The sequence below is a fragment of the Oreochromis niloticus genome, linkage group LG5 (assembly GCF_001858045.2).
Source record: "Oreochromis niloticus isolate F11D_XX linkage group LG5, O_niloticus_UMD_NMBU, whole genome shotgun sequence".
In the NCBI taxonomy this organism is placed as follows: Eukaryota; Metazoa; Chordata; class Actinopteri; order Cichliformes; family Cichlidae; genus Oreochromis; species Oreochromis niloticus.
In genome coordinates this window covers 6,450,909-6,468,160 of record NC_031970.2, presented here as the reverse complement: position 1 = coordinate 6,468,160, position 17,252 = coordinate 6,450,909, and the positions used below count along the sequence as shown (strand labels likewise).

The following is a 17,252-nucleotide window of genomic DNA, read 5'->3' as shown; positions in this document are numbered from 1 at the left end:
GAGCCCTTCAGTCTGTTGAGACTTTTATTGATTAGAACTTTTTAAACATTGTTTTTATTATTGGGGAGCACCGTTGGCTCAGTGGAGTTTGACTCCACCAACTTTCAGTGAGGAGTTTGCATATTGTCCCTGTGTTTGCGTGGGTTACTTTAATATTTTTAATGTTTGTTTTCAGTTTAGTTTCAGGTTTAGGTTTCATTGTCTGAAAATGTTAAATTAGTTTCAGTTAGTTTTTTTTCTTTACAGTATGTTGGATAGGTCTCTCGGGCAAGATTACAAATTTCCTCTGAGTGATGACATGTTCCAGGCTAGAGTTTTATGAGGCTAGGACAAGAATTAATATCATAACATTAACAGATTAGGTTGTTTCATGGAGGCAGGCTCAGCCTTATCTGATCAAGACTTGAACTGACCACAGTAATCTACATCTAATTTAACATAATATTAGAAGATGCACAGTAATAAACTGACATCTTTAAACTTAGAAGCAAATAAATACTTGATTTGTAGATTTTTGCAGGTGAAATGTCTCACATAGTAAGCAACTGTAAGTCACCACTATATAACATTCTTTGGCACGTATATTGCCACTTTGCATGCAAAAAAATAATGTGAAATTCATACTAAACAGTAAATCCTGAGCACTGGGGGGAAAAACATCTCTATTCCCTTCTCTATTGTTGCAGCTACACATCACAGCAGCAAATGGCTACGTGCAGGCTGCAGAGCTGCTGCTGGAGGGGGGGGCTCGTGTGGACCTCAGAGATTCAGATGGATGGCAGCCTCTTCATGCTGCAGCGTGCTGGGGTCAGGTAAGGAAAACACAACAGGAAAGAGATAAGAGGCTCAGGCGCACACAAAGGTTTCTGGAACCATTAATACAATTTGCTTCCACTGTTGTTGTTGTTGCTGCTTCAGATGCATGTGGCGGAGCTGCTGGTGTCTCACGGAGCCAGTCTCAATGCCAAGACCTTTCTGGAGGAGACTCCAATTGGTATGTTTACAGTATACTGTAGCACTCACTTGTCAGTCCACCTGGTAGTGAGTTCAGGAAAAAAAACGTATCGTCTCAGCAGGGTCATATTTCCAGCTTGTTCAGTTTTATATTAACATTACTAACAGTGTCCCTTTTACCCTTGTTGCTTTAAGATCTGTGTGAGGATGAGGAGTTCAGAGCCATCCTGCTGGACCTGAAACACAAACACGACATTATCATGAAGTCACAGCTCAAGCACAAGACCTCGCTGTGCAGGCGAACGTCCAGTGCAGGCAGTCGTGGGTATGTGCTGACATCTGTTGGTGGTAGTATGGCTACTACAGGCTTTGTTATTTGGAGAAATGAGAAAACAGACAAAACATCTGTTCTACATCTTACAGCTGTATTTACATTTAATAGGAGAATGGTTGATAGAAGTCTCCACTGACGTAGTGTCTGACATAATGAAGCTGTCAGTTTAGCGTGTGTATAAGTTCTTCTGCTCTTTAAGTTTCAAGTGTAAAAGTACCATATATGGTAAGCTGTTATTTTTCTAGCTGCTTTTTCTTACTGGGAACTCCACTTGTGTTCACAGAAAAGTGGTGCGGCGAGCCAGTTTGTCGGACAGACACAACCTGTGTCGTAAAGAGTACGAGACCGAGGCCATCGTGTGGAGGAAAGAAAAGGAAGACGAGGACGAGAAAGAAAAGGAGTCTGATCAGGAGAATAGCCAAGTAGTTAATGTAAGACTATTTTTAAGGTTTACATAAATAGCTCTATACAGTTCTAACTTTGGTTTTTTGGGTGGGTGGGGGGTGGCTTGGTGGAATTTACCACCCCCTCACACACACGCTGTAAGATGATGATGTGTGTGTGAGATATTTTAAGCACAGGTAGAAGGGGTTTGAAAAGCAGAAAGATGATTCTTCCCACTCAGAAGCCGAAATGTCACATTTAGATGAATCACACAGAGGACTTCCTCCAATACCCAGGAGCAAGTACACAAAAGGAAACCCACAACAGAAAAAAAACTGAAATACTGTCTTCCATTATCAGTAGACTCTGTTGCCGGTGCTGCTTATTGTAACCTCAACTTTTTACACACATTATCTGCAGATTATCAAAAGACATTCAGAGAAATGTTGCTCTGGCACAAAATAACTCTGAACACTTGGGATTTTCTCTTTAATGAAGCAAATAAATTGGCTTTACATCTTATTTCATTTGAACTTGGTAAGCCTCGGCAGCAGATCAAAGTTTGCCGATCTGCCCTGCACAGTCAGGCCTTTGTGTATTTAATGATCTAAAAGAGGTTTAAATACAGAGGATTAAAGTAATCCTTATTGATGTCTTGCAGGTCAAGCCTGTTGTCGCTGTGGAGCTGCCCGACAAGTCCAACCTACCCACCATCCTCAAAGAGCCCAACAACAAGCAGAACGGCCTCATCTCCACAACAACATCCATGCCACCTCAGCCTCCCTCCAATGGCAGCACACCGACGTCCAGTAAGGGTGGGGTCGTCACCACCCAGCCGTCCCAGGAGGAAGCCTGGGCAAAAGAGCGCCCTCAGACTCTGTCAGAGCTGAAAAAGCAGCGAGCTGCCGCCAAGCTCTTGAACCACCCCTTGTTCAACGGTCACCTTGGTAACGGCTCCACAGACTCCTTCACTGATGCCAAAACCACCTCTGAGGATCCTCGCATGCCGCTGGTCTCCTCCAATGGCAACGCTGTGTATTATACCCCGGCTAGCGGCGACCCACCCCTGCTCAAATTCAAGCAGCCTATGGAGGAGGAGCAGCCAAAGGTGCGGACCTGCTGCTGCGTGTCATAGTTGGTGTGTGGTCATGTGACTGTTACCAGAACAGGAAATGTTTGCACTGAGAGGAGGGAAGCAAGGAAGGCTCTGTAGAAGGGAGGAGAGGAAAGAAGGAAAGTCTTTGAACATCCTTCACCACTCCCAGTTCAAAAATGTCTTCAAGACGGGCGGCCCGATTAAAGTATGAAAACATTTCCTTTCACCTCCCAGTCTCGTAACTCCTTCTTTAAAGTGCAACTGAGAAGTGGAGAAAATTCCTTTCATACATGGAGTCTCTTTACAGGAGAAATGTAAAGACACAAGAAGCGGTATCAGTGGCTCCGCTCTCCCTGTTAAGAATCAAAGAGGATGGGGAGTGTTTGACAGAAATTTAGAATTAGGAGGGAAGATCGCAAGGTACTGAATCCTCTACTTTCACACATGGAAGAAACTTTGTCTGTTCCCCCACAAACAGATTGGTATCATTTCATTAGAGCAGCATTTCTTCCAGGATAAACTAATCTTGTTATCAAACCACATTTGGCACATTCTTGTCATGTTCAAACAAGCAGGACAGTCATGCTGGAAGGGTCCTGATATATTGTAATACATATTGTTGTAGTACAACACATGAGAAAATGCAAAACATGGCAAAAGGAGATCTGTGACATCTCGTTCCGTGTTGACATGCTGCCTGAAAAAGTAAGGGAAAGGAATGCCATAAAACAGTGTTAAAATAGTCATGAAGTGTACTTCTACAGTGAGAGCTAACCGGAAGGAGTAAAAGTACTGCACTAGTGTTTGAAACGGTCACTATATTCCGTCAACTATGCGTCACCTCACCGTCCTCTCACGTGGAACCTAAACTGACAGGTCGTGCTTTGTTTTATGCATTATTCACTTTGTGCTCACCCGTATAGATAATTTAAGCAAACATGGTTGAAAATGACTGTACATGTTTTATTTATGAAATGTAAAGTGTAAAGAAAAAAAAACAAAGAAAAAACATGGTTTCTAAAGTCGAGTGTATTTATTATTTGGATGGTGTGTGGAGAGTGTGTGAGAGCTGGTGGGGGGAGGCGAATCTCCCCAGCTGAGCACCTTCTGACATGGAAGAATGGTTCAAATGAAATGAGGGTTACTGTCTGCGTTATGTACATGTAATTAAAAAAAACCAAGCCATCATACTGGATGGATTCATGAATATGTCACTACAAATAACAGTGTTATTTGTTTATGTTTTGTTTTTGTTTTTTTCCTGGTGGCCATTGTGTGGCTTTACTTCCCCCGAGTCATTGTATTTGTCTTCTAAAGTGAAACTGTATGTTATGTAATGATTACTGTAAATGAAGAATGAGTTTTCAGAAGATACTAAATGAATGCTTGAGGCCTCAGTATCTTTGGTATGTAGCGAGCCCAGGCTGTTATATCAGGTAATGTGTCATGCCCCCCCCCCAAAAAAAACCAGTACTACATGTAGTGGTTTGTCTGCTGAATTAAAGGAGTATTTCAGCATTTTAGAAACAGTTGATGAGAGGAGCTAGAGCCAGCAGTCAGCATATTAACACCCAGACTCTGAAGACAGAGATTTTTGCTATCAGTGGTTGTTGTAGTCTGAGAAATATTGAGCAGTCTGCACCTCAGCAAGCAAAGGGTCTGAGAGCAAAAGAGGAATGCACTGACGTGAATGCAGTGGCAAAACAATGAGCTATTGTTTGAAGACTTTTTTTTAATCTCTCTGCAGGATTGTCAGATTGTAAATGACAGACTTGCGTAACAGGAAATCTCGACTCTGATATCAGTTGTCTGGATTTTTACTAGCTACGCTGAAAGTCTTCAAAAACTGGTCATTGCCACGTCATTAGATGATAGCTGGTGTGCTCACAGTGACACTTGTCTTAGTTTAAAACAAGCACATGCAGAACCACTAACCACAGGGTGTCATGAGCAGGCTTACCTAAATGCAATAAAGCCATCAACACTGCAGGCGTCCTTTTCCTGCCTTGACATGTCAAAAGCGAAAAACATTATTTAGGCCTTGTTTTCTTCACAGAGCAAGATGTTTCTCTTTGTTTCGAGTCTTCATGGTAAGTTAAGGCAAGTAGTTTCTATTTGTCAAGACTAAGAAGTTTAGTATCAACCTTGTCATCAAACCTGCAGCAAGGAAGCCAGTCAGACTACACCCGGGAATGCTAAACTATTCCTTAAATTTAACAGCTCCTTTAATTGTGTTTGTGCCAAAGAGTCTTCCATGAGTTGAAAATAATTTAGTTTGGCGGAAAGCTTTCTGATGCCGGTGTTCGCTTCTGATGGCCGACTTCTTTGAAAATGTGATTACTTATAATGCCACGCCATCACACTTCTTCCTCACCACATCAACTGTACAGCGTTCGAGTATTTGTACAGACAGGTTTGTAAATATGTTTGTATCAGTACTCCTCTTATGTTCCCATGTTTTTGCATTTACATGTCTGTGTTGTTACTGTTGATGAACATATAGGAAATACAGTTAACCATATGGATGAATAGTGTTAGCAGACTTTTGGTTGCACAAAGGGGGGGGACTGTGCGATTAAGTAGACCCCCCCCCAAGTAGTCCCAGCGGTCCAAAATGTCTGCAGAGTCGAGCGCATACCCAGATATCGCCGAGTGTTAAGACACCAGTGTCTGTGGTGCATTTAAAACTGAATGATGGAACTTTTGTGCATGATTTTTCTGCAATGGTCAGTTTGTTTTTCACCTCAACTTGAGGAAGTAAAAATGAAGTCAAACAGTTTGCCATTTCCCTTATTTTAGGTACAGTGACGTCATCTTGTTATAAGTCAGCTTAGGTCGGGTAGCTGCAAACAAGTTGATAAAAAATTTCAACCCTGTTTCCTTATTAATTAAATTCGATCAAACTGAACAGGAATTTGTTCAGGAAAAGTACCGACTGCTCAGTATGAGGCAGAAAGGGACAGTAGCCTGTTTCAAAAGTTACTTGTGATCTCATGACATACACAGATCCAGGCTTGTGTTTAAGGATCAAATTATGAAAACAAAACTACTGATTTTGTAATTACTGGAATATATTGATGGTTACATTAACATATTTTGAATAAAATGTATATTTTGAGAACTTTACATGGTGAATCTGAATCTGTTAAGCTTTTATACTGTTACAGTTTGAGTTCAGATTTCCTGCAGGCCGTGGACATGAGAAGATACATTTTTCGTTTTCTGTTTTTAATCACTGTAAATCACAACCATTGAAAATGGGTAAATAGGTTTTGGATAGATGTCAAAAAAGAGAGCTATAATAAATAGTTCATGTAGAGATGTATAATGTACAGTTGAACTGGTCACGAAACACCAAAAGCTCCATTATTTTCTTTAAAATCTGATTCCTACAGTCGGCTCTGGATGTCTGCTGTATTTTGACATCTGCAGCGACTTTCTGTTCTGAGACGAGCAGAGACTGTGCCGTCCTTCATCTCACAGCTGTCAGGGTCTTGGCCTGAGTTCAGCTCCCTCCTTCAAGGATTTTCTTTCCCTTGTTTTTGCACTTCCTCTCATTCACTGGCTTTAGGTTCACCAGAGGTCAATATTTCTGCAGTCTGCCCACAGCAGTGGAAAGTAAAGAAGGCATTTCAGAAAAAGCTCTGGTCTAGCAATAGTTTATTTAGAACAGCAGTTATAACAGAAAGCATCTAGGCTAGGTAACGAGTACACCAACCAGCCACTTTATTATGTACACATTGCCATTATAGCACATATCTAATCAGCCACTCATATAGTAACAACTCAACTTTAGTCATGTAGACATGGTCAAGATGACCTGCTGAAGTTTAAACCAAGTATCAGAATGGGGAAGTACACAAGTCACTTTGAAAGTGACTTGGTTTTTGTTGCCAGACAGGCTGATCTGACTAATTTCAGAAACTGCTGATCTACTGGGATTTTCGCACGCAACCATCTCAAGGCTTTTCAGTGAATGATATGAAAAAGAAAAAATATCCAGTGAGCAATAGGTTTCAGGGTGAAAATGCCGTGTTGATGTCAAAGTTCAGAGGGGAATGCAACAGTGATTGAATTACAGATGGATCCATCCTGCCTTGTATCAGCAGTTCAGGCTGCTGATGGTGGTGTGATGCGTCTGGTCCCCCTAGTATCGAATGAGTATCTTTCAAATGCCACAGTCTGAATATTATTGTTGACCATGTCCATCCCTTTATGACCATAGCACATCCATCATCTGGTGACTGCATCCAGCAAGATGGAACGCCATGTCACAAAGCTCTCGTCATCTCAAACTAGTTTCTTGAACATGATGCTGTCACCAGATCTCAATCCAGTAGAGCACTTTGAGATGTGATGGAACATGAGTCGCATCATTAATGTGCAGCCGACAAATCTGCAGCAACTGTGTGAAGAGGTTCCAACCAGGTACTAGCACAGTGTAACTAATAAAGTGGCTGGTGAGTGTATAGACTATTACATTAACATATATACATGCTCCTAAACTAGGCAAATTATGTAGTGTTTGTACTAATAGTTTGGCCTTCTCAGCGGCTCACGGAGTGAAAAACAAGCAGTGCAAACATTTAAGTCATCTTACAGTCCTTTAAGTGTGCTAACCAAATGTTTGCAGAAATCACTCTTAGATTTGGGCACAGTCACCATGTCTAAGCCATATAGACAGAGGCGAGGAAAATGGTGCTGGAAAACACATGATTTGGACAACATTAGCCTCCTCTGTGTTGCCTGGCTTTGCTATTGTGCCCTGGCTGTACTAACTGGAGGCCAGCTGGCTGTGGTCCAGGTCCTTCAGTCCTCTTCACTGTGGAGGGCAAAGTGGATCGGTTCCAGAAAGAGCATACAGACACATACTGACCACTCGGCTGGCCACATAAATAGAGGATGCTGATAAAAAGCACTGGGAACCAAGCAGGAATGTGGTCCATAAAGCAAGAAAATGAACCAGTGGCAGGAGCTGAATAGTCCATGGGATCAATGAATAGGTTTTTGCACTAAAAGGGGAAAAAGTATGCAAAGGAAGGGTGGATGACAGCTTTAAAATGGGCCTCCACTGGGAGCACGCCACAGCTACTGAGCGTCCAGCCAAGACTGATAGAAGAGCTGCACAAAAAGAATGGATGGATGGAGAGACGGCTTACTGGGTCAGAACGTCTTCTTATTCCCAGGGTCCGTTGGACCTAACAGGGCTTCAGTGGGTTATTGGACCTGAATTTAAAATGTCTAAATCAATAAGTGGATGCCATTCTGTCTCAGCAATGTTAATAGATACCAGGCCGAGATATTTACACACAGTCCGATCGAAGGCAGCAACTCATTTTCAAGCATGACGCAGCATTTCAGTACTGAAGTATCACTTTAATGATCATATAAAGCGATTCTGAGTGATGAGACTGGGCCCTACATAAGACCTTATTGATTACTTAGATGCTTGACCACATGTGAAATGGACTGCCTTGAAATGATCAAGTGATATTCAAGGAATCCAGATGACTTTTCTTCAGGCACACCAAGGATGCTGGCATGTGCTGACATGCAAACCTTGGGATGAGCTGCCATGAAATCTTACACTTTCATTTTACCGATCTATGAGGGCATCTGACTGTAACGAAATCTCCGTTTGTTTGTTTTGACAGCAAATTCCTCCTCCATGATCAGAGTTCACCAAACTAAACAAGCTTGGCACACAGTTACATCTTAGGCCCTGAAGTTATCAAATACCATCAGGTTGTCTTTATGCACTTAAAACATTATGAAAGCAACAAACCACAAATTATACTGTAGCTGTACTTCATTAGTTTTTATTATTTCTCTGGTGCTTTGGCTTATAAGAACAAAATTGAACGTGAAAGAATTTTAATGCTAATATTTAAGATAGTTTACCTGAAATTTCATGAGTGGGATCCCTCCTCGATACATGCCCCTTCCAGTTCTTTCCTATATATAACCCCCCCGCCCAACTACAAGCTGTTTTTCCTCGTTGTCATGCCCCACCTTCCCTCCCTTTTGCAATTCATTCACTTCTCATTAGTAGATGGGATCTGGCCGGTCTGGGAGCTGCCATGTCTGAGGCCTTCCACAAACCGCAGCCTCAATTCACGCTCAAGCCGTCTGCCATTATCTACTAGAAACACTGTCAAACCTAAATGAGGATGCGGTCCCAACTTTTGAATTAGCATTTAGCTCAATCTTCATGTCAACACACACAAATTCACCAAGTCCGTGAACGAATAAATCCCTGAATATCACTTTGTGTCACTCAAAACTTTCCTTTTCTTGCATAGGCAACAAAGACAATAAACAATGGGTTTGAGATTGACTTTTGTCTTATGCAACCTCTGTTTTGCTTTTTTACACAGACTTTATATGCATGCTAATCTGACTACTTCGTAAAGCACACACTAGAAATGGAAACCAGAAAGTTTCAGGTACCAAATTTTTTATCCCCTGCCTACAGATACTGCAGTTTCACATGCAGATATCTATTTATGCTGATTATGCTGAAAACCTTTGAAGCCTCTTTATTTTGGCGTGAGGTATCATTAACGGATTTAATAAAGAATCAAACAAGCAGAATCAATAATGGCATTTTACCAATAAAATCCTATCAATATTGATTCCATGTCACGAAACACACCAACAACAGAGAAGGCATCATATAATTTAAACATTACCTTGAGGAAATGCTGCAGTGTCCAAAACCTTACGCTTTGTTTCAATAAACCTCACTTGCTGGTTTCCAAAGTCTTTCAACGTGCAGCAACATTTCCTTCCTTTAACAGGAAGCATCTGCCTACAGAGAGCCAATGACCGAGTGCTGGACAGGGGTAGGTGGATATGTCAAACCTTTGATGTTGGACTCAGCCTCAGTCCTGTTGCCCAGAATTTACAGAACATGCAACACTTTCATCTGCAGTTAAATGAACGACTCAAATTCAAAGTAATTTGAAACAGTGGAAAGCAATCTATGTAATGAGGAGTAAAGGTACGTGTTTGCTACCGCTTCAGTTGGCTCGGTCATGAAAGCAGTCAGATCCGCCTGCAGATAAGTGATTATGAAATTCTAGAGAGTTTTTGGTAACATACAGATAGTATAAAAGCAGAAGCCACACCAACCTAGAAGCTATGACTAAACCACAGCTCTTTTTTTAACTTACTGGAAAAGGGAACACTACTAAAAAAAGCAAAACAGTGAATATATGCAATACTCAATGTAAATATACACCCTACAAATACTAGTGTTGTTTATCCTGTGCAAGCAGCATGCAAGTACAGCTCAAAGCGTGTTTTGTATTGGAATCGAGGTCACACATTGTGACCTTAAACAAGATGAATAACCTAGAAAGTTGAACAAACCACTCACTTTCAGAGTCGGAAAACCACCAACTTAAAAAGCAGCTAAATTTATTTAAAAGTGAAAGTCAGGTGCAACAGTTACCAGCATTTTCACTTTTCAGGTTACTCCAAATAGTAAACCTGTGCACATGCATACATATTATAGACATATATATATATATATGTCTATAATATGTATGCATGTGCACAGGTTTACTATTTGGAGTAACCTGAAAAGTGAAAATGCTGGTAACTGTTGCACCTGATATATATATATCATATATCATGATATATATATATATATATATATATATATATATATATATATATATATATATATATATATATATATATAATATGTATGCATGTGCACAGGTTTACTATTTGGAGTAACCTGAAAAGTGAAAATGCTGGTAACTGTTGCACCTGATATATATATATCATATATCATGATTGATATATATATATATATATATATATATCGTAGTGGTTAGACTACACGCCTTTGGAGCAGAGGATCGCAAGTTCGATTCCTGCCTGGGGCGTCTGTATCCAGTAAGGGTCCTAAGGCTAGACCCCCTATGCTAAGCGAGCCTACCGCAGACATGAGCGAGACAGATAAATATGAAGGCATGCCGGCTCGGACGTCGCCCGGATCAACAAGGTCCGCGTCAGGTGTTGAGGAACCAGGGCACCCTGACGACAAGTGGGCTACTGGAACAAGAAGGCATCGGTGGGCAAGAGATGAAAACAGGGCGTTGTTGGAATGCTACTACGCAAGTAACCCTGGCGGAAGGGGTTACATGAATAGGATGAGGGGCCTATGGATTCTTCGATACCCAACATCCACAATGATGGCGAAACAACTAGTAGCTCAGTGTTCCAACATTCGAAAGAAGGGACTGCTATCACAGCTAGAGATTGACGAGGTACAACATAAATGCTACGGCAAGGAGGAGTCAGGACGCCAGGTCAGGGGGGAGATATCATCACCCCCACCCGAGATTGGGTACATAGCCCCAAGTGCGATAGGAGAAGGATCGTTGAGTGCGAGAGGAACTGACCTGAAAGATAGAGTCATGGCAAAGCTTGAAACCTGGATCCCCCGATTACGTGAAGTACCCTCAGAAGGTCTGCTAGATGATGTTAATGCAGCACTACGGATGATACCTACAACCACGATTACCGACACTAACAAGCTGACCTACACTACGGCAGCAGTGATCAGTGAGATGCTTGGCTACAAGTTGAACAGCCACAAGGGGCAGTACCCTCCATGGAGAAGGAGGCTAGAGGGCAAGATCAAGCCGCTTGAGGAGGTACACCAGAGAGATAGAAGGCAGGAGAATAAACCAGCTGTTCTCCACAGAACCAGCAAAGGTGTACTCTCAGTGGCAAGGGAACAATAAGAGAACAGCACCACCAAGGCTGGAGACGGAGTAATACTGGAAGAGCATATGGGAGAAGGATGCAACCCATAACGGCAATGCTCAGTGGCTAGTGGATCGCAGACCACAGCAACCTCCCTGAACAGGGTCCAGTAACCATCACAGTGGCAGATATCCAAGAAAGGGTCTCCAGTATGAAGAGTTGGACAGCACCAGGGCCCGACATGGTTCACGCCTACTGGCTGAAGAAGCTGACTGCACTCCACGAGCGTCTGGCAGCACAAATGAACCAGCTGCTAGTTAACGAGAGACACCCGGAATGGCTAACTGAAGGTCAAGGACCCCAAGAAGGGACCGGTCCCATCCAACTACCGACCAATAACCTGCCTCAGTACTACATGGAAGCTCCTGTCAGGCATCATATCGGCTAAGATGAACGGGCACATGGGTCAATACATGAGCGGGGCACAGAAAGGGATTGGCAAGAATACCAGAGGCGCAAAACACCAGCTACTGGTAGACAGAACAGTCAGCCGAGACTGCAAGACCAGACTGACCAACCTGTGCACAGCCTGGATTGATTACAAGAAGGCCTATGACTCAATGCCCCACAGCTGGATACTGGAATGCCTAGAATTGTACAAGATCAACAGGACCCTAAGAGCCTTCATCAGGAACTCAATGGGGATGTGGCGCACAACACTAGAGGCCAACTCCAAGCCCATAGCACAAGTCACCATCAAGTGCGGGATCTACCAAGGAGATGCTCTGTCCCCACTGCTGTTCTGCATAGGCCTGAACCCCCTCAGTGAGATCATTAACAAGACTGGCTAGGGATACCGACTACGAAACGGAGTGGTTGTCAGCCACCTCCTGTACATGGATGACATCAAGCTGTATGCCAAGAGTGAACGAGACATCGATTCACTGATCCACACTACCAGGCTATACAGCAATGACATCGGGATGTCATTCGGGCTGGAGAAGTGTAGTCGGATGGTAACAAAGAGAGGAAAGGTAGTCAGAACTGAGGGGATCGAACTACCAGAAGGCAACATTGCAGACATAGAGGACAGTTACAAGTACCTGGGGATCCCGCAGGCGAATGGGAACCATGAAGAGGCCGCTAGAAAAGCTGCAACCACCAAGTACCTGCAGAGGGTCAGGCAAGTCCTGAGGAGTCAGCTGAACGGTAAGAACAAGATCCGGGCCATCAACACCTACGCCCTGCCCATGATCAGGTACCCTGCTGGGGTAATAGGCTGGCCAAAGGAGGAGATAGAAGCCACTGACATAAAGACAAGAAAGCTCCTTACCATGCATGGAGGGTTTCACCCCAAGTCCAGCACCCTGAGGCTGTACGCTAAGCGGAAGGAAGGGGGCCGAGGACTGGTGAGTGTCAGCACCACAGTCCAGGATGAGACAACGAACATCCAAGAATACATTGGGAAGATGACCCCAACTGACCGAGTGCTCAGTGAATACCTCAGGCAGCAGAAACCCAAGAAAGAGGAGGGAGACGAGGAACCATCATGGAAGGACAGGCCCCTGCACGGTATGTACCACCGGCAGATAGAGGAGGTGGCTGATATACAGAAATCCTACCAGTGGCTGGACAAAGCTGGACTGAAAGACAGCACAGAGGCACTAATCATGGCAGCACAAGAACAAGCTCTGAGTACAAGATCCATAGAGACTGGGGTCTATCACACCAGGCAAGACCCCAGGTGCAGGCTGTGTAAAGATGCCCCTGAGACAATCCAGCACATAACAGCAGGGTGCAAGATGCTAGCAGGCAAGGCATACATGGAACGCCATAACCAAGTGGCCGGCGTAGTGTACAGGAACATCTGTGCCGAGTATAACCTGGAAGTCCCGAGGTCAAAATGGGAGATGCCCCCAAGGGTGATGGAGAATGACCGAGCTAAGATCCTGTGGGACTTCCAGATGCAGACGGACAAAATGGTGGTGGCTAACCAACCGGACATAGTGGTGGTAGACAAACAGGAGAAGACGGCCGTAGTGATCGATGTAGCGGTTCCGAATGACAGCAATATCAGGAAGAAGGAACACGAGAAGCTGGAGAAATACCAAGGGCTCAGAGAAGAGCTCGAGAGGATGTGGAGGATGAAGGTAACGGTGGTCCCCGTGGTAATCGGAGCACTAGGTGCGGTGACTCCCAAGCTAGGCGAGTGGCTCCAGCAGATCCCGGGAACAACATCGGAGATCTCTGTCCAGAAGAGCGCAGTCCTGGGAACAGCTAAGATACTGCGCAGGACCCTCAAGCTCCCAGGCCTCTGGTAGAGGACCCGAGCTTGAAGGATAAACCGCCCGCACGGGCGTGCTGGGTGTTATATATATATATATATATATATACACACATACATATATACATATACATACATACATACATACATACACACACACATATATGGATTACCCTTATGCTTTATATTCTGGATTAATCCGCCATGAACAGTTTACCCAAAAACTAAGTTATCCTTCTTAGGTTTTTTGAGATATTTTAGGCCATTTTATCCAAGATTCAGCCAAATAAATCTTCCACTTCATTCTTCCAATTAGAATGAAGAATTTCAAATCTGCCACTTGTACCACAAACAGTAGATAGTAGCTAAATACTAGTGTTCACAAAGATTCTGTTAAATTTAGGCTTAAACAACATTTATCAGGTTTCAGGTTGTATAGACCATGTTCTGTTTAATGTGTGATGCACATCATTTAAAGCTAATGTTTTTAATTAGCTACACAGTTAGACCCTGCACTAAATTAGTATAAATATTTAGTTCCAACTAATCTGTATGTAAGGACCAGTTAGATCTTAAAACGACCATTTAAAATGTGCTCATGCATTAAACTTGAATGTCTTCTGACCTAAAACTACAAAGCAAAATTTTCATGTCAACTTGAGCTCCGTGGATGTAAAAATAGATAAATTCATGTATTAATAGAGGATGTTAGTAAAGCTGACATCCATCATGAACAACCCACATCACCCACTGCATGAGTATGTGAGTGGGCTGAGCAGCTCCTTTAGTCAGAGACTGAAACACCCTCAGTGCAGGAAGGAGCGCTTTCGCAGATCATTCATTCCAACAGCAGTTATACTCTATAACTCCTCAATCACAATGTCATAAGTCACTGGACACTGAACATCCACGGTCACCACTTCATGCATAATGGACCTTCCATCTGTATGGACATGTGCAGGTATATATGTATGTATATGTATACATATGTATATTTAGTGTGTACATGTGTGTGTGTACATGTCTATAAATAGGAATAGTAAATGGTAAATGGTAAATGGCCTGTATTTATATAGCGCTTTTCTAGTCCCTAAGGACCCCAAAGCGCTTTACATATCCAGTCATTCACCCATTCACACACTGGTGATGGCAAGCTACGTTGTAGCCACAGCCACCCTGGGGCGCACTGACAGAGGCAAGGCTGCCGGACACTGGCGCCACCGGGCCCTCTGACCACCACCAGTAGGCAACGGGTGAAGTGTCTTGCCCAAGGACACAACGACCGAGACTGTCCGAGCCGGGGCTCGAACCTGCAACCTTCCGATTACAAGACGAACTCCCAACTCTTAAGCCACGATCGCCCCCCAGTAGTGGTACAATAGCTATATCAAGCGATATAGTTTATGTCTTCCATATTTCCAACCATATCCATAATCACATACTGTGTGTGCTACCATTGTATATAGTGTATTATACTGTGTGTGCTACCATTGTATATAGTGTATTATCTTACTTTTTTCATTGATTGTACTTATTTGTATTTTTTTTGTATTTCCTTCTGATATCTGTACCTGAGCTGAGGTGACGCAAAAATTTCCCCGTCGTGGGATCAATAAAGTCTTATCTTATCTTAATAGTTTTTTTTCCATTTAACTAGAGGAAACTTGAGTTAATGCTGTCTGTGGGAGACAAATATTCAGCACTGTCTTATTTATTCTTAGGTGCTAAAAGGATATAGGACCAAAAACACAACCGTGACTTTGATTTTAAAGTTAATTGCCATTTTAAACTCAGCCCACGTGTCGAGTTTGTGGTTGTGCTTAGAAAAGGTCAGAGCCGTCACAGCTTCATTGTCATTTTTTTCAGGATTTCCTGCCAGCATCCCACCCTCTTTATCTTTCCTCCCACTCTCTCTCACGTGTCTATATCTGCCGTTCACTGTGTGAAGGTGTAATAACGCAGTTTGCTTCTTTTAGAAAATGGTGCAAATGTCAGCAGAATACATTACCATCATTACCATCCGAGAGTATTCAGCACATGACTAAATACTGAGTGCATACATCAGCATTCTCTGATAACACTGGAATATTTAAGGAAGTATGATTTACATTTTAAAACTAAAGCGGCTTTAGTTTCTGATCTGGTCGTTTTCGCCACTTCCTTCTTCAGGTTATACTTATATTAACGTCTGTTTTTGCACTGTTGTTGAAATTTACTTGCAATTTTAAAGCAGAGAAGAAAATAAAAAAAACACATTTTTTTATAAGTGTGTTTTATAATGTAAGTATGTAATCCTTTCAGCATATTATAATTCAAGTGGTTTAAGAGGAAAGTAGACTAATACATGTCATTAGAACATTAGAACTGAACAGTGACAAGAGATCTTGGTCTTTGCAGAGCAGATGAGGTGAGCAGTGTACAATGAAGACTGATACAAACAGGAAAGGTACGAGATGCTGCAGTGCAATGGATTAAACATGACTTTGAACAAGGAGAGATGAAGGTGACTCTCATGGGAAGAAAGAAGCCCGCTCACTGTTGGCAATTTTGGTCATGTCCACCTTGGGTTTTGGAGCAGACATCATAAGTGAGGGGTGGACCTGACTATTACCAAGTGTCCATTTGGTGGTGATACCAGTTAATGTTATTAATGTTCACAATCTTAATGTATCCACACTTTAAAAACTAAAAAAAAGACTTTAAACTAACTATTGGGAGCCTAGACTCATCAGGAAAATGTTTACTGAGGTTGTAAATCAAGTGAGAAGTCAGGTAATTTTCTCAGTCGTCTGTAGAGTCTAACTTCTTTTTGCAACTAGAGGATTCACCCCCTGCTGGCATTCATAAGAATGAAGCTCTAAGTAACTAAACGACTATTTTATATACAGTATATGTGCAGAGGTGGAGAAGGACAGTCCATTTTCAAATTTAGGCTTTGTTTTCTAGATTTCTACCTGCTGTAGCTTTAACATTTACATTTCCTGTCATCTCTTTATTCTGCTGCCCTTTGGCTACAGCCTTATCTCTCGCTAACATGACACCACTGATCTCAGATAAGTTTAAACAATAATAACGAGTGCAGTTTGTGCTAGAGCTGGGTTATCTGACAGAGCACACTGAGAGGGTTACAGCTGAATTGTAATCCAACTGTTCTGCCACTATAGCTGCTGTTATTAGGACATAAAACATGATAGTTTTATGTTTTAGCACAGAGGTCTTTCTAGTACACAATTTAGTGAACACTTTCATAAGTAAGGACTTCCAAGAAAAACTCGAGTGTAAAAGTGTGTAAGCTTATAAAGGAAGACTTTATGGTTTTAATATGAGATTACATTAGATTGTAATTTAAAAACAAACAAACAATATATTTCTTCCTGGTTATTTTATTTCTGAATGTTTCAAATAAATTTTCAGAAATAATTTTGTCTCCATATGTACACAAAATTGTATTTAAATCACCTGGAGCTGATCTTATC

The 17,252-nt window shown here is 42.3% G+C and overlaps 1 protein-coding gene across 4 annotated transcripts in view; it reads left to right on the top strand.

Annotated features, from left to right (window-relative positions):
• The window catches only part of ppp1r16b (protein phosphatase 1, regulatory subunit 16B), an 89,890-nt gene extending 83,998 nt beyond the window's left edge, over positions 1-5,892 (top strand). For all 4 annotated transcript variants that reach the window (XM_019359347.2, XM_019359350.2, XM_019359348.2 and 1 more), the window contains 5 exons: positions 687-812; positions 919-994; positions 1,150-1,279; positions 1,572-1,719; positions 2,334-5,892. In XM_019359347.2, coding sequence (XP_019214892.1) covers positions 687-812; positions 919-994; positions 1,150-1,279; positions 1,572-1,719; positions 2,334-2,807 — 954 coding nt within the window. In that variant the 3' untranslated portion in view covers positions 2,808-5,892. The remainder of the gene's footprint in view (positions 1-686; positions 813-918; positions 995-1,149; positions 1,280-1,571; positions 1,720-2,333) is intronic.
• The last annotated feature ends 11,360 nt before the right edge of the window (positions 5,893-17,252 follow it).